Here is a 25,608-nt window from a genome sequence, read left to right as displayed (position 1 = left end):
GAGCAACTAAGCCTGTGCGCCACAACTACTGAGCCTGAGCTCTAGAGCCCGTGAGCCACAACTACTGAGCCCACGTGCCACAACTACTGAAACCGGCACGCCTAGAGCCCATGCTCCGCAACAAGAGAAGCCACGACAATGAGAAACCTGCGCACCGCAACAAATAGTAGCCCCCGCTCACCGCAACTAGAGAAAGCCCGTGCACAGCAATGAAGACCCAACACAGCCAAAAATAAATAAATAAATAAATTTCAAAAAAAAAAAAAGAATAATTTTGTTTTTAGAAAGTGGAGAAATTCAAGAATAACATCTTGTAAACAAGAAGACAGTGGAATCTAGTACATAGGTATGAGTTTGGGGAATAAGGACAGTTCCTCCATAGTAGTAGGATTAGACGTAGAATATAAAAGGCACACAAATAGGTAGATTGGAGGATAGATATGGTGGGAGCTTGTAGAAATTCTCTTGCATTGCTTTGGTGGTCTGTGTTGTAGGAAGCAGGATTTATCAGCTGATGGTTTAGATCCATTTAATTAGAATAGTTGCATATTTATTAAACACCTATGTGATTGCTAGGTGCTAGGAACACCAAGATAAACGGGATAGTCCTGCACCTGAAGAGCTCACAGCTTGAGAGACACTGCTAATTATAATGTACTACAAAATTCCCTGTAAAAGAAGTACTAATTTGACTCACTTGTTCCACTTGTAGAAATCGACAAAATCCAACCGAAAGAAATGATCCAAAGTCACAAAGCACAAAGATGTTCATAGCAACATTTTTCACAGTAGTGTATTGGGTTGGCCAAAAAGTTCATTCGGGTTTTTCCATAACATGTTATGGAAAACCCAAATGAACTTTTTGGCCAACCCAATAAAATTTGAAAACAACATACATTTCTAACAGTTTGAGACTGGTTACATAAATTATAGTAGTGAACTGACAAATTGTCTAGCCATAAAAAGTTACTTTACATAAAAGTTTTTAATCACAAAGCTAAATGCTAAAGCTAAGAGAAAATAGCATGCTATTAAGATTTTTAAAATTAAAAAAATACAAGATGAGCTCAGCAGGTAAAAGCAAATCATTAAAAAATGCCTTTGTAAAAACATTTGGTTAGATATAACATACACACAGAAGTGCACAGATTTTTTTTTTATTGAAGTATAGTTGATTTACAATGTGTTAATTTCTTCTGTACAGCAAAGTGATTCAGTTATACATATATATACATTCTTTTATATATTCTTTTCCATTATGGTCTATCACAGAATATTAAATATAGTTCCCTATGCCATACAGTCGGACCTTGTTGTTTAATCCATTCTCTATATACTAGTTTGCATCTGCTAACAAACTCCCACTTCATCCCTCCCTCCCCACAGCAACCACAAGTTTGTTCTCTATGTCTGTGAGTCTGTTTCTGTTTCATAAAAGTTCATTTGTGTCATATTTTAATTCCACATATAAGTGATGTTGTATGGTGTTTGTCTTTCTCTTTCTAACCTAAGTGTGCAAATTTCAAGTATATTGCAGCTTGATAAATTTTCAAACTAGTCTTGCCTGTATAACCACCATATCAAGAAAAGTTTTTTTCAGAACCTTGTTTATAATCTTTATATCATTATCTTTCAAAAAGATGAGTTTGTGTATCTTTTTTGTTTTCTACAGGCAAGTGTCAATTGAGGAAGGAGAGAGGAAAGCCAAAGAGCTGAATGTTATGTTTATTGAAACTAGTGCAAAAGCAGGATATAATGTAAAGCAGGTAAGTGTTTTTTCAGTATGGGTGAGTTGAAGTTATCAAATTGAAAAAACATTATAAAATAATTGTGTGAGTTTTCTATTCTCTAGTGTAAGATTTTCTTCCACTTGGCAATAGCAGGCCTCATGAATTAGCGACATATCACAATGAACAGTGAAAAATCTAAATGTGGCATAGTTTGGGAAAAAGAGAAAAGACTTGCCAAACTTTTCAGATTGTTCGTAGGACACGTATTTCATTTTGATTACAAGATTATGATTATAAGATGATTGCTAGGTTGTAAACTCACCATACACTCACTACATCCCAACTGCATTGTTTCAAGGTAAATTTTCCTTATTTTAGTATTTGATAGTAAGATTATGATAAAGCAGGTATTTGCTTTCAGGCATGGTATTTTGCTTGTTGTTGTAAAAATACATTCTGGTTACTTTGTCCTTAATAAACTGCTGGTGTTTTAACAGAGTTTATAACAGGAGTGTTTTGGGGATAGGAAAATATGGGGAGATCCCACATTGTCAAACTGTTTTCTAAAAAATGGGGTAACCAAAAACTTACCTGCTTAATTCTTCAGGGCTACATGTCGTATAGAGTAGTGGTCCCAGATTTATAGGATTTACCTCCCAATAAATTATTTTTTAAATTCTACATTATCAGTAGAGGGGTAAAGTAAAATCCTTGAAACTGAATAAGTAGAGCTTTATGAAAAATTCTCTATATTGTTTTCATTTTTGGTTATCCCATCTCTCTTTGCCTTGAAACATATGTAAGTAATACTGAATTGTCACTAATTCCCTCCTCCTAGTATACTGTTTCATGGCTCCATATCTTTGTTCATGCTTTGTTCTTTTTGCCTAGAATACTCATGTTCTTCTTTCCTGACTGATAACTAGTCATCCTTTTAAGTTTCAGTTTAGATGTCAGCTCTTCAGAGACATTTTCTCTGACGTTTGCCACCATACCTCCAGGTATTATCATCTAGGTATTATCATTTAGTGATACATGACTCTCTTCTGTGTTTCCATAGATCCTTGACTCCTGTGAAACCACTGTCATAGAACTTACCACGTTATATTGAAAATAGCTCTCCCATCAAAATTATATATTCTCAGACCTGCCCATGTATTTGGAATTTATTAAAGAGTTTGAGTAGGGTGGGATGAATTGGAAGATTGGGACTGACATATATACACTACTATGTATAATATAGATAACTAATGAGAACCTACTATATAGCACAGGGAACTCTACTCAATGCTCTGTTGTGACCTAAATGGGGAGGAAATCTAAAAAAGAGTAGATATTTGTATATGTATGACTGATTCACTTTGCTGTACAGCAAGAAACTAACACAACATTGTAAAGCAACTATACTCCAGTAAAAATTAATTTTAAAAGAAGGATTTGAAAAATAGAAGTTGCTGTAATATTATCGTATGTCACTGTTCTAAGACAAAGCAATGGTAGCTTCATCTAGCTTTCTCTATTATAGACATTTTGATAAGGATATGAAATAGTTGCTTATATATTAGAATATGGCCTTCTCCAGGACATCTTTCAGTCTGGGTTAATGTCTAAAGAAAGGGTTGCTATGGCCCCCTAGTCCTGACCCTAAGTAATCTCGTAGGTTTAGAAGCTCTGAAATCGTCAGCATACAGTAGGCACCAGTATCTTCATGATATTTAATTGCTTCCAAGTTTAGATAACTCCTAGGATGTTAAGAATATGGGGTATGTCATTCATTTGTTATTTTATAAGCACATTATTTTTAAAGCTTTATTAGGTATAATTTACGTACCACAAAATTCACTTGTTTTAAGTGTATGATTCAGTTATTTTCAGTGAATTTACATCATTGTGCAGCCATCATCATAATTCGATTTTAGAACATTTTCATCACTAGGCATGTAATTTTTCCTTATAGCCTGACCCATACAGACAGATATTGCTAGCCATTGGTAATGAAGAGAGACTTCTTTTACAAAACAGTCTTATCCTGAATTCAAAATCCATTTGCTACTTTATTATTTCTCCTTACTTAGATGATATGTCTGAACATGTCCGGCTCTAGGCACGCAGGCTTCAGTAGTTGTGGCATGCGGGCTCTAGAGCACATGCTCAGTAGTTGTGGCACACAGGCTTAGTTGCTCCGCAGCATGTGGGATCTTCCTGGACCAGGGCTCGAACCTGTGTCCCCTGCATTGGTAGGCAGATTCTTAACCACTGCGCCACCAGGGAAGTCCCGTAGCTTCCTTCTTAACTCACAAAAACCATTACTTTTCATTTTATAGAGAGTACCACAGAGTACCACGGTATATTAGAATTTTATTTCAATATTTAGAGACCTGTGCTTTGTCAACTCATGTAATTTAGTTAAGGAAGAAAGAAATCCTGGGACCCCCACGTTCCCATGAGATAATGAAACCAAAAGAGAATTAAAATCTGACGTTAATAAGCACATTTAAGTAACAGGTCAAAAAATCTTCCCCTTTTAACTGTCAATAGTTCATCATATAGAATACATTTCTGTCATGTGTGAAAATTACTGACTGATTTTAAGTATTAGCTAAGAAATAAATCATATTTTTTTTATAGATTGTCTATTCCTTGAATCAGTTTTTATAAAGGAGTTTAAGAACTAATTAACTAGAGTATCATTAAAAATACTTAATTATTTAAATGACCAGAAATGGAAGAAGTGTCTGTCTTTTTTCTTTTAGTTGCACTACAAATCACCCCAGTGTTAAAAAAAAAAAAAAAGCCTTTGATACCACTTGATATATTAGCTGTATAGAAAAATTCAAATTTTCCTAAGTAAAATCTAAATCAAATCTGCCAAATAACCATTGCCCAATTCTTGACTCTGGACAATGCACCTTGTGTGGTTGGAGTTCAGTGCTTATTTTGCAAAGCTAATGTTTACCATGCCATTGGAAACTTTGGCAGTAGGGAAAAGAATTGTGACAAGTTTTCTCCAAGACAGATGTTTTTGAAACCCATACAGTTTACCATTGAGGCTAAATGTATTTTTCCTCCACCTTGCTGTCTTTGGTAGAGAGTAGAATACCTTATATCCAAACAAAGATAAGAAAGGATAGAGGTTTTAGAATGGCAAATTGTACCTAGGAATATCTGCTAAGATTAGAGAATTGTTTAATGGTTCTCAACTTTAATGTGCATAATAGTTATCTGAAAGTTTATATACTGGTTCCTGAGGCATGACTCCTGGATATTGATCAGTAAGTCTAGGCTAGTGTCCTAAAGTCTACAAAGTCTACAAGAATCCCAGGGAATTTCTCATGCAAACTGTACTTTGTAAAAAGACACAGGAAGCCGTAGAGATGGTTTGGCAAGTATGTCAAATCTATTCAGTTTGATAATTGTTTGAACAAATATTGATTCCATACCCCTGCTAGATACAGAAGACAGGCTTACTACACTCAAACTGCTCAATCTTTTGTAGAAGCCAAATTCAGATTACAAGGAATTAAATGTCATGTATCTGAGTGTCAAAAATGTGTCTTCATAAAGTAGGAGGACAAATGTAGTGAAACCTAGAAGCTCTTGTGATTTGCTCGTATTCACAACTTAGAACTAGTCATTTAGATACCAAGTCTTATTGATTCTACTTTTCCCATTGCTGTATTAAGGCCCTTGTCTGTTGCCTTGCCTGCTACCATAGCTTATTAACTGGTATTGGCCTCCAACCTTGCACTACTTTAGTTTACTCTCCATCCTGCTACCAAAGTGATTGTTTTAAAATGCAGATCTGATCTTGGAGAGGCAGCAGTGAGCGGTGTTTTGAAGTGAGATCTGAGTTCCCTGCCCAAGAATTGAACCTGGGTAACCTGGGTGAAAACCAGGAATCCTAGTCCACCAGGGGCTAGAGGCTAGAAGCAGAGTTCCCCTGGCTCTTGCCTCCATTTGAAAGCAAGAGTGTTTCAAGGAGGCAAAAACTGTAAAAACAGGTGCAAAGGTGCTTTGCAATGACCTAGAGGGGTTGGATAGGGAGGCTCAAGAGGGAGGGCATACGGGGACATGTGTATGCATATGGCTGATTCACGTTGTTGTGCAACAGAAACTAACACAGTATTGTGAAGCAATTATACGCCAATAAATATCTATTAAAAAAAATGTACCCTTGTAGTAATCAAAAGCAAGTTAAATGTTGATGATACATTCATTTGGGCCAGAAAATTGGCAAAAACTATAAAAATTGCAAGAACCCATAATTGGCAAGAAGATGAGGAAATTTCCTCATCTTAGTTAATTCTACATGTTAAGTTGTTGGTGCAGCCTTTCTCGAGAACTATTTTGCAATAAATACATAAGGCCTTAAAAAAAATGCAAAGTTTATTATTAAAGGCAGAGCACAACAAATGGGAGAGCACACAGAGAAACAGTTTAGTTAAGACAGAAACAAGGCAGAGACACACACCCGGAGAGAAAGGGTGTGGGCGTCCTCCCTAATGAGGAGGAGTGCAGTAAAGAGGGGCTTAAGTCATTTATATAGGGCAGTTCTTCTGGGTCTTTGTTTACCTTTGGCCAATTATCTGGTTTCTTTTTCTGCACCTGACCTGCCCTAGGACCCTCCCCAACATGTGTGTGCAACTTTTTTCCAAGATGGATTCCAGCCCAGAGGCCTATGGGAGGGGCTTGGCATCACCTGTTCTGCGGTGGTGACCCCTCCTTTTTGACCCACAAGGAGCCTTTCTGCGCATGTGCAATGTCTCCCTTGCCCCAAGGATGGGAAATATATGACCTCTTGAAATTTTACTCAAACAGGGTTTAGCCCCTCTCTGTTCCTGCCATGACTGTTATCTTAAAGTGTCCTCAGGAGACAAAGCCTGGCTATTTACCCTGTTTCTGTTGTTATTTCTATTTTGAAGTACAAACAGGAGGCTGGTTGTAAATATCTAACCTGGGGCCCACCTATCTCCTGTCTCAGGAAATGCACATAGGAGGCTAATTGTAAGTGTCCAGCCTGAAGCCCATCTTTTTCTTGCCCTAAGAAATGTAAACAGGAGGCCAGTTGTAAATGCCTAGCCTGGAGCCCATCTATCTCCTACCTCAGATCTGCATAGGTTACATCTGAGTTTTATCCTGAATTTTAAGCAAACTCCTTAGTATGCTACACCCTGCTGTTCAGAATCTTTGATCTGGCCCCTCCATACGTCACTACCCTGTTCTTTGGCCACTACATACCCATACAGTACTTCTTAAAGTGCCCCAAGTTTACTGTGTTCTCACATTTCCATTGTATGTGATTGTCCTTCTTTCTAAAACACTGTTTCTTCCCTGTCTGCTATTTGTAATTAAAATCTCAGTTTAAACATAATCAAATTTAGATTAAGTGCTTTTCCTATCTGTTGTAGTAGCACCCTTTTTTACTTTCAATATTGAAGTTTTTTGTCAATTCTGCCTCCCATTAGACTGAACTCAATATACTAACGTTCATTGAATGAAAGAATAATATACTGTATTTATTTAATGAGCTTGAGTCTGTCTTAAGAATTTTCTAAGCTGGAGTGAACAAGCTTAGAGAATGTAGGTTACATGGGGAATTTGTCCTTCATTCAGTATTTTGACTGCAGCTTAGGTATAGATACATTGAGTTTCTTTTAATTCAGCTAAACTTTTATTGAACTTTTTTTTCCATTAGTTTATTGAGGTAAACATTTATGTATAGTGAAATGCATACATCTTGAGTTTACAATTAGATGAATTTTGTTAAAAGTATATATAAATATAATGACCACACTAATGAAGATATAGAAATATGTTGTTTAATTTCCAAATATTTGGGACATTTCTAGATATTTTATTGTTACGGCTTCTAATTTAATTTTGTTGTGATCAGAGAATATACTCTGTAACATTTCAGTCATTTGTAATTTATTGAGACTTGTTTTATGGCCTAACATGTGGCCTGTCTTGGTGAATGTTCCATGTGCACTGGAAAAGAATGTCTTTCTGCAGTTGTCAGATACAGTGTTCTATAAATAATATAAATGAGGTCAAATCTTAGATAGCACAGTTGATAGCCTTGTTCAGATCTTAGATAGCCTTAGTAATTTTGGAGGGTAGTTCAATTAGTTACTGAGAAGGGGGTATTAAAATCTACAACAACAATATTTGTATCATGTGTTTTGTATATAGTTCAGTCAGCTTTTTTCTTTTTTTCCTTTGCCATGTGGGATTTTATTTCCCGGACCAGGGATTGAACCCAGGCCCTTGGTAGTGAGAGCACGGAGTCCTAACCACTGGACACCAGGGAATTCCCTAGTTCTGTCAGCTTTTACTTCATGTGTTTTGAAGTTCTGGTTTTGGGTGCATACATATTAGCATTGTTAACTGTCCTCCTAATGTGTTGACTTTTTAAATGTTAAGAAATACTGCTCTTTATCTCTAATAATATTCCTTTTCTTTATCTGATCTTAATATGGCCGCACCAGCTCTCTAATTGCTTATTGTTCACTTGGTATATCTTTTTCTTTGTAAAGTGGGTCTCTTGTAGATGGCATATGGTTGGATCTTACTTTTTTTTTCTCCAGTCTGAAAATCTCTGCCTTTTAATTGGAGTGTTTGGTTTATTTAGATTTAATGTAGTAGGACTTATGTCTACCATTTGTTCTTTGTTTTCTGCTTGTCCCGCTTTCATTTTTGTTTTAATCAGATATTTTTATATTGTGTTTTAATTCCTCTTTTGATCTTTAGCTAAATTTTTTCATAACCTTTTTAGTGGATGCTTAGGGGTTAAACTAGAGTTAATATTATACCATTTCATGTGAAATTATGCACACTGTCCTTCGTGTTATTGTCACTTTTTATATTTACATATATTATAAACCTCCATAATAAACATTTTAATTTTTCCTTTAAACAGTAATTAAGAGAAGAAAAAAGATAATCTTTTCTATTATCCATATATTTACCATTTCCAGTGCTCTTCATTCCTAATTATAGATCTGAGTTTCACCTGGTATTTTTCTTTAGCCAAAATAACTTTCTTTACTGTTTCTTATAGGGGTATCCTGGTGATAAATCCTCTCTGCTTTCACATATTCCAAAAGGCCATTTGAAGAATAATTTTGAAGAACGTTTTGCTAGTTTTTGAATTTGAGGTTGATAGATTTTTTTTCTTCCAATACTTTAAAGACGCCTTTCGATTGTCTTCTGGCTTCCATTGATTCTAATGAGAAGGAAACTCTAATTTATATCATTCTCTGTTTGTAATGTGTTGTGGTTTTTTGGTTTTTTGTGTTTTTTAAAAAATAAATTTATTTATTTATTTTTGGCTGCATTGGGTCTTCGTTGCTGAGCATGGGCTTTCTCTAGTTGCGACAAGCGGGGGCTACTCTTTGTTGTGGTGCACGGGCATCTCATCGCGGTGGCTTCTCTTGTTGCAGAGCACAGGCTCTAGGCTCACAGGCTTCAGTAGCTGTGGCACGCAGGCTCAGTAGTTGTGGGTCGCGGGCTTTAAAGCACAGGCTCAGTAGTTGTGGCACACGGGCTTAGTTGCTCTGCCGCATGTGCGATCTTCCTGGACCAGGGCTCAAACCCATGTCCCCTGCATTGACAGGCAGATTCTTAACTACTGCGCCACCAGGGAAGTCCCTGTGTTGTTTTAAAGTATTTTTTTCTGCCCCATTTTCTTCTTTTCTCTCCTGGAATACCAGTGGCACATCTGTTAGATGGCTTGATGTTACCCACGCCCCCTGGTCACTGAGGCTTTTGCTCATTGTTTTTGATATTTTTTCCCTCTCTTTTTTTTTTTTTTCAGATTAGGTATTATTACTGATGTGTCTTCAAGTTCACTGATCCTTTTTCTGCCATATTTAAACTGTTAAGTCCATCCAGTAAATTTATTATTTCAGATATTGTAATTCAGTCCTAGATTTTTTTCATTTATTTCTTAAAACTTCCATTTCTCTGTCAGAATTCCCCATCTGTTCAATCATTATGGTCATTGTTACCTTCGAGTTCTTGAACATATTTATAGTAATTACTTTGAAATTCTTGTCTGCTAATTCCAACATCTGGGTCAATTCAGAGTCTATTTCTATTGGCTATTTACTTTTTCTCTTGCCTCTAGGTTAGATTTTTCTGCGTTTTTTTTTTTTATATATGTGTCTAGTAATTTTGGGCTGTATGGTTGGCATTGTGTATGCATAGAGACTCTGGTTTCTGTTATTTCTCTCTGCTAAATTCTGGGTTGTATTATGGCAGGTTGTTATATTGCTGGCTGATCACCATGAACTTGTGGAGTCTTGATGTTATGCATTGTTTGGGTGGATCTGTAGAAAGCCTGAGATGTTTATCAAGCTTTTCTATCTTGGTGGGATTGAAACTCTAAACTGTATCCCTGGAGCAGGCAGTAGCTGAAATCTCTGCTCATTTCTTTCAGCCTTCTAGCTGTTGCTTTCAGATGGGCTCCTTGGAATCTCTCCTACATATGTACCATTAAAGAGTTAACTGAGGATTTGCAGGAATTTTATGTGTAGATTTTAGGGCTCCTACTGTTGGCTCCCTCCTTTTTGTTATTTTCTTCCTTAATACAGCCACTCTGGTAGTCAGTTGACACCTCAAACCTGTAAAACTCTAGTTTTCTGCTTGAGTTCTAACCACCCCATATTGTACAAACTAGGACTGGCTCTTGGGAAAACCTGTATAAAGGTGACCCTCACCCAGTGAGTGTGGGTTCCCTTCTAGTATGAATTCCTCCTAGTTTGTATCTGCTTTTTGTTACTCTTGAGAGCCTTCAAATAGTTGTCCACAGTTAGTAAATGCTATCTGCAAGAGTGTTAGTCCTATATAAGCTACTCTGCTGTTACCAGAACTGGAGTCTGTATTGAAATTATGGGGTAAAAATTAAAATATCTGATAAATGAAATAACTGAGACTATTTAGCATGTACATACTTGGTTTTATTTAATATAGAAGACCAGTTTGTTCCAGAATTCCATACAGAATTCCTGAATTCTGTATGTTATTGCTTATCTAAGGTTAATATAAGTAGGTTTTTGAATTAAATCATTTGGTCAGTGAGTAACACATCAACAGAAGTGATTATGAAGAAATAATCTCAGATTCCTTCTGAGTTTTTGTTGTAGGTCAGTCATAATTCAGAAATGGTGCTGGTATTCAAAATTTACCAGGTAAATTTTACAGTCCAGTCACACTCTTGGAAAACACTGAGAGTCACAGTCTTACGAGCTGTTAAGTAAGCATTGTGTATGTTTGTTCAGCCATGTGTTTGCAAAATGCAGTTACTTTTGATGATTGTGCATTGTACTTATTTTATTTGACAAAATCATGCCTGTTCACCAAGAGGTACACAGAAGTCTTTCTGTATATAAGACATGTATATCAGTACTGAAGGTACCATCTAGTTGTACTTTACATGTACAGAGATGTCTTTTTAACTTTCTGCTAATTGGATTCCTCCTCCCCACTCCCTCATGTACTAGATTATAGTATATATAATAAAAGCTTAAAATGGGCTTTCTCTATTGCTCTTTTTCCTTTTTAAGCAATTCTAGGAGAGATTTCACTAATGCATCATTGAAAGTCTAACCGTGGTTCAAGTAATTGGGCCTTAATGCCTCAGAACTTTGGCTTAAAGTAAAACAAATTTATTCCTACCCAATATGGCTACTTTTTCTTCTTATTTAAAGATGTTCTTTGCTTAAAGCCTTTTGCTCTTTAGTCTGGTTTAAGCATTTAACCCTAAAATCTTGTTTCTGTCTTAAAGAATATTTTGTAGTTTTTAAATAAAAACTATCAGGGTTAGAACTAGAATATATAATAATAATCTAACATGACCACTTGTAGTATATAGGATATTTAAATATTGATTTTTATCCTTTCAATATTTCATAAAAAGACAGCCTAAGAAAAATTTACCCTTTATTTTTCTAAATTTGTTTTTAAAAAAGCAATAATATTGCTTTATTTATGAAAGTTGTCTGGTGTTTAAATTGCTGAAGGAAGTGGTAATGATAAGGTGATTAAGGTTCCACCTCATTTTGCATCTGAGAATTAGTACATTCTTTTAGTGAAGTATTTAGTGTGTGGGTGTCACCCTTCTTATTTTATTCTCTAATTTTACAGTACTGGAAAATAGAATAGGAACTGAAACACTCCTTGATCTTTAACTTCTAGAATCATCCGTGCTTATCAGAAGAAAAAGATTCGTTTGAAAGTGAAGGGAGGACTTTGTGAGAATTAATGGTAGCTGATGGGCATCAGCACTAACAAGTCAGTGAAAACTTGTGTACCATTCACAGTGGAGTCGTGTGTGTATGTGCACGCGCGTGAATGAAAATTATTTTATACCTGCTGAGAAAACATTTATTTTAAGCATTGGTAGGGATGGTGTCTTTCCTACACCACTGAATCCCATGTCAACCACAGTTCTTGGTTCATAGCAGGTCTTAATCTTATACTTTATCACACACCTTATTCCACCCGTATCAAGTGCCTACAATATGTAAGACCACTGTAGGTTCTTTGGAGAGCATAAAGTTATATAAAATATGGTTCTTGACTTCAAAAAAAACTTATAGTTGAAGAGAAGAATTACATTCTCATGAAAACTATGCAGTGAAAGGTAGGTAGTACATGATAAATGCATAGCAGATGCTACAAGATAGTAAGATCCACGGTAATTATTGAGATGTAAAATGAATGCTGGCACAAGGAGGTATATTTGTTGCAGAAATGAATAAGATCATATGCAGTTAGGATGATCAAGGAAGGGTTTGTTTAAAAATGCGGCAAAAGGGACTTCCCTGGTGGCACAGTGGATAAGACTCTGTGCTCCCAATGCAGGAGGCCTGGGTTCGATCCCTGGTCAGGGAACTAGATCCCACATGCGTGCCGCAAGTAAGAGTTCACATGCCTCAAGTAAGGAGCCCGCGTGCCACAAATAAGGAACCTGCAAGCCACAAATAAGGAGCTGACCAGCCACACTAAGGAGCCCGCCTGCCACAACTAAGACCCCATGCAACCAAATAAATAAATATTTAAAAATAATAATAATAAAGATTATGTATTTTAAAAAAAGCCACAAAAAGCTAAACCCTTGAGGTGTATATTTGATTTGTATAGATAAGATGATACTCCAAGGAAGAAGAGAAATTAACATATAATACAAGACTACCTGCTATGCATTGTATAAATATTATGTTATAAATATTAACTTTAATACATTTCTTTGTTGTCTTTCTACCAGGCACTTTACATACAACATGTAATGTTTATCCATACCCCTAATTTATCCTTTTGTGCTTTATATCCCTAACACAGTAGGACTTTAATGTCACTAAATGTCAAGAAGCCATATACATGGTGAACATGAACTGGTTGAATGAGAAATTATTATATTGACCACGCTCTTTTTTTATTTTATTTTTTAAAGATTTATTATTTATTTATTTATTTATTTATTTATGGCTGCATCGGGTCTTAGTTGCAGCACGCGGGATCTTTTGTTGTGGCACGCAGGCTTCTGTCTAGTTGTGGCATGCAGGTTTTCTCTTTCCAGTTGTGGCGCGCAGGCTCCAAGGTGCGTGAGCTCTGTAGTTTGCGGCACGCAGGCTCTAGCTGAGGCACGCGCGCTCAGTAATTGTGGCACGTGGGCTTTAGTTGCCCCGCGTTATATGGGATCTTAGTTTCCTGACCTGGGATCGAACCCACTTCCCCTGCATTGTAAGGCAGATTTTTTTCCACTGGACCACCAGGGAGGTCCCTGACCATGCTCTTATTAAGTCAATTCACTCATCAGATATTTGTTGATCGCCTCCTACATGCCTAGTTCTGTTACGTTATAGGCAGTGGATATACAATAGTGAGCAAAATATCCTAAGTCCATACCATTATGAAGTTTACATTCTAGTATGGAAAGTTAGGCCATAAATGAAAATATAATACTTCATGAGGTTATAAGTGCTGTGGAGAAAAGCAAAAGTCAGGTCAGGGAGATAAAGAATACTGGTGAAAGGGTTAAGATATTGATGTTTTGTAAAAGGTAATCAGGAAAAGCCTTTCTGATAAGGTGATATTTGAACAGAGATCTAAAGGAATTGAGGAAGTAAGTTGTTTATGTATCTAGGGAAGAACATTCCAAGCATCAAGTGCAACAGCAAGTTCAAAGGTACTTGGCATGTTTAAGGAATAGTAAGGCTGGTTCAGTTAGAGTGTAATGAGGGAGGGGGGCAAGTGTTAGGAAATAAGCTTACAGAGGGATAGTTCTAGGGGACAGAGGTCTAAGTCCATGTAGGCTGTAGCAAGGATTTAGGCTCTAGGCTTTTATTCTGAGTAAGATAGGAAGCTGTTGGAAGGTTTTAATCAGAGATTTGACATGTTCTGATTTAGGATTTAAAAGAAATCACTGGCTGCTCTGTGAAAAATAAGACTGTAAAAGGGGAAGGGTGGAAAGCAAAAAGATCCATTAAGAGCTGATTGCCAAAAAAAAAAGAAAAAACCGATAATAAAATAACCTTTCATTTAAGAAATGCTAGGCTACCAAAATTAAAATAGAGATCTAGCAAAAAATCAAAGATAACAAATACTGAGCACTCATCATATGAGAATTGTAGTGGTGTATAAAACATTCCCTGCCCTTACAGTACAAAAATTACTTTCATAATGGAAAATTTTCTGTACGTTGATGGAACTGATTAACTTAGCTTACTCTTTGAAGAATGGAATATCCTCTTGCTTATAAAGTACTTAGTTAATCTTATAATAAAGTTAAGAACTGGTAGCAACAATGATTTTACTTTGAAATCTTCATTTTACCCCTTTAAATTAAATACCTAAAATCATAGCCCAAAATATTCAACTTGAAAGTTTCTATGGAGAGCCAATATTCAGCGTGTCATCATTCCCAGAGCTAATTCCTGTAGCTGTCACTGCAACTTAAACATGCCTATTTCTCCCTAGAAATTACAAGTAAAATACCATACACCTGGAGGTCAGAGTGGAATTGACACCATTTTTCCAGGAAAAGAAAATATTCTGGTAAGCATCCTGAGAAGGATGCCCCAGAATGCCTATAGGAAGTGGATATTCAGTTAATACAAGTGAGAGGATTTTTAAAAAAACATTACCAACTGTACTGGCCCCATAGTTAGTCCTCTGTCATTTCTAATATAGCAGAAGCCTCTTTTAGCATATCATTGGCATTTAAAATATGGATTTTCCTTTAATGATTATTTAAAACAACTTAAACCCCTAGAGTTTTTTCCTTCCTGTCTTACATATATTTATGTAAGGATAGAACTTGGCTTTTGTAAAGCATTTTCTTGGTCCATTTTGGGATGTCCTAAGTTTAGTATAAGTTAGTGACATTGATTCTTTTTTTGGATTGGCCAAAAGTGCCTTTGGTTTTTAAGTACAAATAAAAGACACATTTTTCATTTTCACCAAGAACTTTATTGAACAAAGTATTCACCGTTTTGTTCCACTACCTTCTGCCATTTTTCAGGCAACTTCATAATTCTGTTTTCCCAAAACTTTTTATCTTTTTGAGCAAAGAACTGTTCCCGGTGCCTTTTACAGTCTTCCAGGGATTTTTTTTTCCATTAAGAGGATTTTGGAAAGACCAAAATAAATGGAAATCTGAAGGTGCAATGTCTGGTAAATATGGCGGATGAATCAGAACTTCCCAGCCAAGCTGTAAGAGTTTTTGCCTGGTCATTAAAGAAACATGTGGTCTTGCATTATCCTGATGGAAGATTATGCGTTTTCTGTGGACTAATTCTGGACACTTTTCGTCAAGTGCTGCTTTCAGTTGGTCTCATTGGGAGCAATACTCGTTGGAATTAATCGTTTGGTTTTCCGGAAGGAGCTCATAATAGAGGACTCCCAATCCCACCATGTACACAACGTCACCTTCTTTGGATGAAGACTAGCCTTTGGTGTGGTTGGTGGTGGTTTATTTCACTTGCCCCACGATCTCTTCCCTTCCACATTATTGTACAGTATCCACTTTTCATCGCCCATCACAATTTGTTTTAAAAACGGAATGTTTTCATTACATTTCAATAGAGAATTGCATGCAGAAATACGGTCAAGAAGGTTTTTTTTGCTTAACTTATGTGTAACCCAAACATCAAAGCGGTGAACATAACCAAGCTGGTGCAGATGATTTTCAGTGCTTTAATTGGATATTTTCAGTGTGTCGGCTCTCTCCTGCATGGTGTAACATTGATTGTTCTCAATTAATGTCTCTATTTGATCGCTATCAACTTCAACTGGTCTACCCAACCATGGAGCATCGTCCAGGGAGAAATCTCCATCACGAAACTTCGCAAACCACTTTTGACATGTTTGATCAGTCACAGCACCTTCTCCATACACTGCACAAACCTTTTTTTGCGTTTCAGTTGCGTTTTTACCTTTCTTGAAATAATAAAGCATAATATGCCCAAAATATTGCTCTTTTTCTTCCATCTTCAATGTTAAAATGGCTACACAAAAACTCACCAATTTTGATAAGTCTTTTTTTAAATGCACGCTGATATGACAGCTGTCATATACAATCTAACAAAATTATTTCGAATGAAGTTAAAGACAACTGAGCGCTACCAGAGCCATCTTACGGAAGAAAACGAACGAACCTTTGGCCAACCCAGTAATTTAATTGAAATATTTTTTGGGAGCACCAAATTTTTCAGATACATTGATTAAATTTTTATGTCTGTGATTTGTATATAATAATAGTGTTTCACAAAGCAAATTCCTCTTCCCAAGATTGTTAGCTATTTCTTCACACAGCCCTTTCCACAGTGCTTTCCATATAGAAAGAACTTCCATTTATACTAGGCAACATAAGGTAATAGGAAAAATATGAACTTTAGAATCTCGGCTCTGCTATTCATTTGGTGGATGGCAAATACTCTCTTTAGCCTTAGATTTCTATAAAATGGGATATTAATACCTTCCTTACAAGTTATTGCAAGGATTATGATGAGAAAATATGTAAAGTTAAGCACTCATTATTACCTTTTTTTTTTGCCTACTTGATTTGATTGATTACTTCACACTCCTTACAGATTATTGTTACAGCATTGGCCTTACAGCACCCTCAGAGCACATTAGAATCATCTGGAGATTTTGGGGGTTTTTGTTGTTGTTTTTGGCCACGCCGCAGGTCTTGAGGGATCTTAGTTCCCCAACCAGGGATCAACCCTGTGCCCCCTGCAGTGGAAGTGTGGAATCTTATCCACTGGACCACCAGGGAAGTCCCTCATCTGGAGAATTTTAAATGAAATGTACTAAGGGCCTAGCCCCACCCAAACTAGTAGAATCTGTCTTTGGGGGTGGGACCCAAGCATCTGGTGTTTTGCTTGTTGTTAAGTTTCCTAGGTAATTCCGATGCACTATAGGTGTTGAGAACTAGTGGTCTTGAAGGAAGGACTTCACACATAACCTTTCAAGAAAGCTTTCCTGAAGTATTTAGTTCTAATTATTCTCAAAGGTAAAAATAAAAGAGTGGGGGGACCTATGGGGTCATGTTAACCTATTTACTCCTCTGTGTCTAATATATTTAATTTTGTAGATAATGGAGGCTTGTTGCTTTGTTTGAGTGTATAGTTCTCTGGGGAATTCCCTGGCGGCCCAGTGGTTAGGACTCTGCACTTCCACTGCAGGAGGCACGGGTTAGATTCCTGGTTGGGGAACTAAGATCCCACAAGCTGCGCAGTGCGGCCAACAAAAAAAAGTGTATTTCTCAGATCTACCAGTTAATGTTCTGGTCCCTCTTTTTTTTTTTTAATTAATGTATGTATTTATTTTATTTTTTGGCTGCATTGGGTCTTTGTTGCTGCACGCAGGCTTTCTCTAGTTGTGGTGAGCAAGGCTGCTCTTCTTGTGGTGCGCGGGCTTCTCATTGCAGTGGCTTCTCTTGTTGCAGAGCACGGGCTCTAGGCGCATGGGCTTCAGTAGTTGTGGCACACGTGCTCAGTAGGTTTTTTTTTGGCTCACGGGCTCTAGAGCACAGGCTCAGTAGTTGTGTTGCACGGGCTTAGTTGCTCTTCGGCATGTGGGATCTTCCCCGACCAGGTATCGAACCCATGTGCTCTGAACTGGCAGGTGGATTCTTAACCACTGCGCCAACAGGGAAGTCCCTATTCTGGTCCCTCTTAATTGTCATTTCCCCCCCATTATATTTGCTTGTGTTAATTGAATCTTTGTTTTTAAAAAAATCCTTTTTCATATTTGATTGGAGAGATTCAGTGGCATTTGTTTTTCCATCTAGTTGAAGTTTATCAGCGTTTTCCTTCACTGTCACTCTGCATATAAATTTAAAATTCCTTTTATAATTCCTTTTTCTACAAGAAACTGAGTACATTGATTTCTTTTGTTTTCTGGGGTCAGGAGGAGTCAATGGGCATAAGTATTGCTAATTTTTCTTTTACTTGATTTAAAAAAACAGGCTTTCTCAAATCTGTGATCATCTACTAAATAGTATTATGGATAGTCATGCCTAAAGAATTATCTGAGGGACTTCCCTAGCAGTCCAGTGGTTAAGACTCCATGCTTCCAATGTAGGGGGCGAGGTTTGATCCCTTGTTGGAGAGCTATCCCATATACTGTGCAGCGTGGCCAAAAAAAAATTAAGAATTATCTGAGAATTCAGATGGACGTGAACTCAAAAAAGCCAGTGGATAAAGGCACTAATCAACTATTTGTACTGCACTGTGTGCTTTCTGATGTGTTTTCACACGCATTAGCCATTCTTACAACTAACATTTTAAAGAATATCTACTGCATGTCAGGTACTAGGATAACAAAGATGAAATATGAGCCTTGTCCTCCAGTGGTTAAAGTCTAGAGGGAAAGACTGGGAGGTAAATAGACCATTATAATCAGTGTAATAAAAGCTCTGAAAGAAGAAATGCAGGGGGACTTCCCTGGTGGTGCAGTGGTTAAGAATCCGCCTGCCAGTGCAGGGGACATTGGTTCGAGCCCTGGTCTGGGAAGATCCCACATGCCACAGAGCAACAAAGCCCGTGTGCCACAACTACTGAGCCTGCGCTCTAGAGCCTGTGAGCCACAACTACTGAGCCCACATGCCACAACTGCTGAAGCCCCCGCACCTGGAGCCCATGCTCCGCTAGAAGAGAAGCCACCGTGATGAGAAGGCCGTGCACCACAACGAAGAGTAGCCCCTGCTCACCGCAACTAGAGAAAGCCTGCGCGCAGCAACAAAGACCCAATGCAGCCATAAATAAATAAATAAACAAACAAATTAATAAATATATTTAAAAAAGAAGAAGAAATGCAGGGTGCTCTTGGAATATATAGAAGTGTTTAATTAGGTTGGAAGATGATGGGATTGAAGAAATCTGGGAATGGGTTAGGGAGGTTTTTCTCTGAGTTATCAGGGAATGGATCCTGAAGGATCTATCAGCTAGACAGGTTGAGCTGGGAGCAGGGGAGGATATTCCTATGTTATATTATGAGAATAGGTAGATGGGTGTAACTCTAACAATACCCTCCCTGAAAGACCTCATTAGTTATGTACTTTTCACTAACTAGAACTTACTTTAATTTTTTAAAAAGCCTCAAAACTTGTAAACCTTGTTCCATTTTCACAGAAGGTAAACAGACCTTCCCTATGCCTCCAAAATGAAAAAAAAATTTCAATTTCTAAGCTAGCCCATAATAAAATATTCTTAGAAGCCAAAAAGATTATGTATCTTGAACAGGTAGGCAGTTTAATAAATATTTCATGTCCGAGCAAGCTATGAGATCTTGGGGAAGATTTCTGGATTTTCCTAAGTAAGAACATTTCATTTCTGCTTTAATATTTTCAGATGATCTCTCCCAACCCCCCCACATTTTTCCTGTCAGTTTTACACAGTTTCTTAAAGCAGGATTTTGTGCCTATTGGTGCTTTGCTGTAGTCCTAGAATTCTTGCAGAATTTCAAAACATTCTGTTCCCTTAGCCCACAGGACCATGGGTTATTGTGACTGATACTCAGTTCTGATAGGAAGAGAGCTATTGTATATGAAAGACTTTCTATGTAGAAGATCAGCCCTAAGCAGTTTACATAATGATTTCCCTTAATTTTCACAATAGTCAGTTAAGTGTACTATTATCTTAAGCCCATTTTACAGATGAGAAAATTGAAAAACAGAAAGATGACCTCTCACATAAGTGGCCTACCCAGAATGTAAACACTTCACCTTTTAGGTTTTAGCCATCTCACCTTAATATCTTTTGCTTTCAATATGTGATTTGTATGTCTTTGTAGTCATAGTAATACACTGGAATTATTGAAAGAAGTCTTTATGCACACTGCTTTTTTTAGTGCCTTCCTTTGCCAGATGAAGTCCATATTCTTTGCAGGTCTTTCTTAGTCTGGCTTTCAATATATATATATAGCTTCATTCTAATCCTTTTAAATATTGTGTGCTCCAGTTGGTCTGGACTACCTAACCATTCTTGAAAATCATTGCGGCCAAAACTGAATATCACCATTATAGAACGGATTTCTGGGATACAAGATTTGTTTAGTGCCACATTGTCAGCTGCTAGATTATTCCAGTAGTCACTATACTCATTGCTGGTTTGCAGTACTAAATAGATGGTTGTTTTCAGTTGATGTTGGAGGGGAAACACATTTTTTTTCAGGCTTTCTTATTGTCTATAAAATATGTTTTTCCTTCATACTCTATATTCTTTATCTCTGGATGAAAAGTGATTTTTAATGGGTGTTAGACTTTTCCTGATGCATAAAATTTTGAGCTGACAAAGTTAACATTCTGCTTTTAATTCATTATCTAATACTATTATATAAAAACTTCAAAAGGATTAGAATTATTGCCCAACTTGGCATGCATTAATTAATTATAAACACTTGCTAGTTTTGAAAGGGCATAATATTCTTCCTAAAGTTATCTAATGCACTATATTAACCTATTTCTGTGTTCATTTTGCTTTTGTAAATTTTAAGTTACTTTTGTTCATAAAATTAACAGCTTTCACAGACATTAATTATTGCAGCATTTATTCTTGTATCTAGATCTAGAGTGCTGATCTGTATTTGAAACTGAGTATTCATATATTAATCCAAATGGACCCACCTTTATACAATTAATGTTACATTGATTTGATTGATGGTAATTTACACAACCACATGATCTTTGATCATGCACGGTTTCTGATGTTCCAGTAAGCATTCTGCAATTTTTAAGTCTAATAGCTGATTTTGGTTGAATATTGAGGCTAATGCCTAACTTTGGCACATCTCTAAATGCTACTAAACGTTACAGAACCAAGACAATTATACTTTTATTCAGGTCTTCCTTAATCCTACCACATCATACTTATTGCCTACAGATAAAGATTTGCTCCTTTTCTATACTTCTTTCCCTAGACAGATTACTTATAGTTCCATTCTTTCATCTTTGGCCTTCTTTCTGTTTCTTCTCATTTTAATTCAGCAACATTTACGGAGTGCTTAAACTCTGAGTGCTTTGTATGGTATGTTTTTGAACCATGTGAAATCTTTAAAACTACCTTTAAATCCCAACTCAAATGTCATTGCCTGAGGATTTTTCTCGGCCTCTTGAGTAGGGCCTTCTTACGTCTGTATTGTCATATCATTTTCTACTTCCTTAGTTCATAGCACTCATTGCATTGTAACACAAGGAATGGTTTGAGTCTTATCTCCTTTGCCAAACTGTGAGCTCCTTGAATCTAAAAAGCACATCTTGTTCATTTCTGTGTCCCTAGAGAACTTTAGACAGTGCCTCAAGTAAGCAGGCACTTAGTATAAGGTAGTTAACATCATATGTGCATTTTATAGGAATTTTACACTGCATGCCTAACAAAAAGAAATGATTGAAATAATCTGCAGTTTTACCTGCCATTCTTCTCAGTAAGTGGGTAGCTAGGTTTGGACATGAAGTAGAGTATGACTCTGTTGTTCCTTCAGTCAGTTTCTGTTCCCACATGCCTCTCAAAGTGAACATCTCACCAGGATTGAGTGTGGTATGGTGGTTTCTAACATAGTGATTTCCTAAGGAGTTATCAAGGGCAATTTTGACTAGATTGACTTTCTCCATATGTACACTAACTTTAGAACCTAACTCATTATAAAAGATAGGAATGCCACTATACAGTTTAAATGAACATTCTGTCCTTACTCTGAGTTCCTGTAGTAGTTTGTTTTTATGACTCAAATGATATTTTTGCTGCTTAGTTCTTAGCTGTTTGTTCATGTCTAATCCCACCCGTTGGAAAGCAAGGATCCTCTTTGTATTTGACATGCTGGTTTTCACATGATATTCATTTCTATAAATAGACATTTTAATGTGCTTTCATTGTGCTAAGGTCTAAGGAATAACCCAGAAACCATATCCTTTAACTCAGCCATCCAGTGGTCATCCCTTTACTTGATACCTTTTGCTAAATTTTCCCTCCCAATTATCACGTCTCTTTTTCCACAGCTCTTCCGACGTGTTGCAGCAGCTCTGCCTGGAATGGAAAGCACACAGGACAGAAGCAGAGAAGACAGTATCCTTTTTGTTTCATCAGGAAATTTTATTGTTACTACAAGTCTTTAGAGCCCCACTTGGTTGGCTTAGGAATATTATGCCATTGCCTTTTACAGCCAAGAATTGATGGTTTAGGAGCAAAAAGTTTTTCTATAACAAATGAGATCTGGGTATCCAGTTGCATTCTTTGCAGCCTGCTGCTCACTACGATTAATCAGTGAGAGGGTTTGTGTTTGTTTGCTTGCCTGATTTTTAATGAGCAGGAAACTCTTAACATCCCACCCTCCTGCTTCTTAATTTTGACATCCCTTGGCTCTGGGCTTTTTCCCCACAATATATATCATATTTCCTTCCCGTGCTTTTTCTATCAGTTGAACTGTCTACTTGGCATAGGCAGGAGATAACTAAGTTTGGAGCTTTATCGTGGCCTCTGCTTTCAGAAATGGGACAGAATGAAGCACATGTAATATTAGTTATTTAAAAGAACTTTGATATTTTCCTTGTTTGTCTCATATTTACCTTCTAGTGTTTTTCCATATGCAGACAGTTTTATTAAGCCATAGAATTCATAGCACTTTGTATTCAGCTCTTCCCACTTCTGAATGTTTTATGTTTTCTAAGCCTTTACTTTAGCAGCATAATGTGTTCTATAGAGTTGAAGCCCCATTATTTATTAAATTCTCTCCCTGTTGTGGAACTCTCTTATAGGCTATTTTCAGATTTTTATTATAGATAATTTTTTAAGGAACATCATCTTTATGTGATTTCTTACTCCTGTAGAATAATTTCCTTAGGATAGATTTCCATGAGTAGGAATTAACCTTATTCTGAACCTTGCTGCATATAGGAGATATAAGCAAGTTTATTCCATATGAGCACCTTATATGGTGAGCCAGCTATATAGAAAATAGTGGCTGAGTAGTCTCTGAAGCCAAATAGGAATGGAAGGGGGTCTTAGCAGAATTGTCGATGTTCAGCAGAATTGGAATTGTACTTTCCCATTTATAGTTCCTTAGCTTTTGTTTCAGTGATTGACATAAAACTGGAAAAGCCTCAGGAGCAACCAGTCAGCGAAGGAGGCTGTTCCTGCTAATCCCCTATGGCACCTTCAACTTTCCTCCAGAAGCTCACTGCTTTGGCCCCCTTACTCTTTCATTGACTGCAGTGTGAATATTGGCTTGACCCTTTTCCCTTCAGTAATAACGTATTGCAATTCAGCATTGCTGCCTGTCTCTTGGAGATGATCTATTAGCTTCACAAGCACAAAAAAGTCAGTGTCTTCATTATTTATATTTTACAAAAAGCCAAACAATTCAAGCATATTCCAGTGATAAGTTTAAAAATTAGATACATTTTCTTAACATTTTTTTTTCCTTTTTAATGTATGAGAATGTACTTCAAAGTGATGGAAATCTCAACAGTATGTGGCTTGGTTAAGGAGCAGTTGTTCACAGCAGCACTTACCTACCTACTTGATCTCTCCCTGCTTTACTTGCTTGTTCTTTACCCCGTTTCCTATTCCAAACCTCCCTCCGTCAAAACAAACAAGAGGGGGTAAAGCAGTAGTCAGACCAAGCCCATTGGAATTATCCTTCAGTTTTAGCAATACCACTTGCTCTCAAGATATCCAAAATTTTTCTTAAGCACTGACATAAATTACTTAGACCTTAATTGAGGTCAAAACTCAACTATCATGGTAGGCAGTGCTGGAATAAGGAAAAGGTTCTGGTGCGTCTTCAGAATAAGTCCTAATGAACATACTGAGTACTTATAAGTAAATGAACATAAAATATATTTCTGACCAAAACAAATGATTCTTTCACATGTTAGACTCCGGGAGAGAAAAGTAAAAGTGCTTCAGAACAGGTTTTAAATATTTAATTCTTCTAAGAGCTGTTTCTCCCAAGATTTTAAATTTGTCAAAATCGAGTTCTTCTGTTTGTTTAAAAAACAAAACTAAACTTTTTTAGGCAATAGATTTCTCTTGAGTTTCCTTTTTCTTCCTTCCTTTCTTTCTTTCTTTCTTTTCTTTGAAATGCTATGCAGGCAAGGCACTGTAGAAATCAAATTCCTTTAAGAAGAACCAGTGGAAGAATTTAAATTTGGCACTTTGATCGAAACTACTGTAACCAGTAGAAACAATGATATCTAAAGCTTACCAACTAAAGAATCCTCAACAGAATAGCAAATACTTTGCCCAGGACAATTGAGGTCAAATTGAAAATGGAAACAGTTTTCTTATAAGCCCTAGAGGCAGATCTGAAAAAGCATACATAGAAGAGGGAAAGGAGAGAATGAAAATAAAACTTAATATGCAGACTTATGCCTTATTTTTCAGCATTTTTTTATGTTGGTTCTGTCAATCTGGTTTTGCTTTTTATTAGATCTGTATAGTTTGCTTAATTAACTAGTGATTTAATTTTACATTTAAGCTACAATTAATCTTTTTTCTTTGGTGATATTTATTTCTTGGCCTTTTTTAAAACTACTTTCAATTTTTAGATGTTTTATTCAGTCATTTAGAGCTTCATAACAATGGCAATATGTATTTCCCTTAAAACACTGCAAACAAATATACTAGGAGTGCACCATTTTAATCTTTACTAGTTATTGTGAGATTGCTGTGTAAGTTAATAAATACATTTGTAAATACATTGTTTGCAAGAAGAAAATTTCTGAGTTACAGCTCAGGAAAAGCCTGCTGAATTTATGTTGTAAGCATTACTTAACACAGTATAAGGATGAAAAGACAACTGAAATATCTTCATAGTTCCTCATCCCCTCATTGCAACAAAACCCTTAACTGGGAGAACCTTATTCCTTCCCCTCTCTTTCCTCTTCCTCCTCCACTTCCCACTTACTGTCACCTTATAATATTCAGAGAGCACTTGGATTATGGGTCTGAATAGAGAAATGCTTTCAAAGAATCATTAGCCCACATACCCCAGTAACTTGTACTCAAAGACGGGATGGAGTTGTAAAGTGCTTTTATAATACAATATTATTGTTAAAGGCAAGGGTTGACTCTTTTGTTTTATTTTGACATGGCATGTCCTGAAATAAATATCAATTCAATATGGCGATGGGTCATATTCTTTATTTGGAAAAAGTTGTGATTTCTGACATGGGGGTGATTGTGTTCCTACACTGTAGCATTTGATTCTTTTTAATGTATCTTTAAGGCAGTAACCAGTTAGTGCTGCTTTTAATATTGGTCTTTTTATTTAGCTGGGGGTTCTTCAACCGAAGCAGTGAAGTGTGTTCATAGTGCACTTTTTTTTTTAATAAACACAGTTTTGCTGCCCAAAAAATGTATAAATAAACACA

The 25,608-nt window shown here is 36.6% G+C and overlaps 1 protein-coding gene across 3 annotated transcripts in view; it reads left to right on the top strand.

The window, feature by feature from the left end:
* RAB6A (RAB6A, member RAS oncogene family) overlaps positions 1–25,361 on the top strand; it is a 77,585-nt gene extending 52,224 nt beyond the window's left edge. For all 3 annotated transcript variants that reach the window (XM_082343243.1, XM_082343244.1, XM_082343245.1), the window contains 3 exons: positions 1,673–1,766; positions 22,234–22,300; positions 23,310–25,361. In XM_082343243.1, coding sequence (XP_082199369.1) covers positions 1,673–1,766; positions 22,234–22,300; positions 23,310–23,374 — 226 coding nt within the window. In that variant the 3' untranslated portion in view covers positions 23,375–25,361. The remainder of the gene's footprint in view (positions 1–1,672; positions 1,767–22,233; positions 22,301–23,309) is intronic.
* Positions 25,362–25,608: the final 247 nt, after the last annotated feature.

The sequence above is a fragment of the Balaenoptera borealis genome (genome assembly GCF_965194805.1).
Source record: "Balaenoptera borealis genome assembly, chromosome: 11".
Classification (NCBI taxonomy): domain Eukaryota; kingdom Metazoa; phylum Chordata; class Mammalia; order Artiodactyla; family Balaenopteridae; genus Balaenoptera; species Balaenoptera borealis.
The sequence above is the reverse complement of the archived record's forward strand: the minus strand, read 5'-3'. Positions and strand labels throughout refer to the sequence as shown.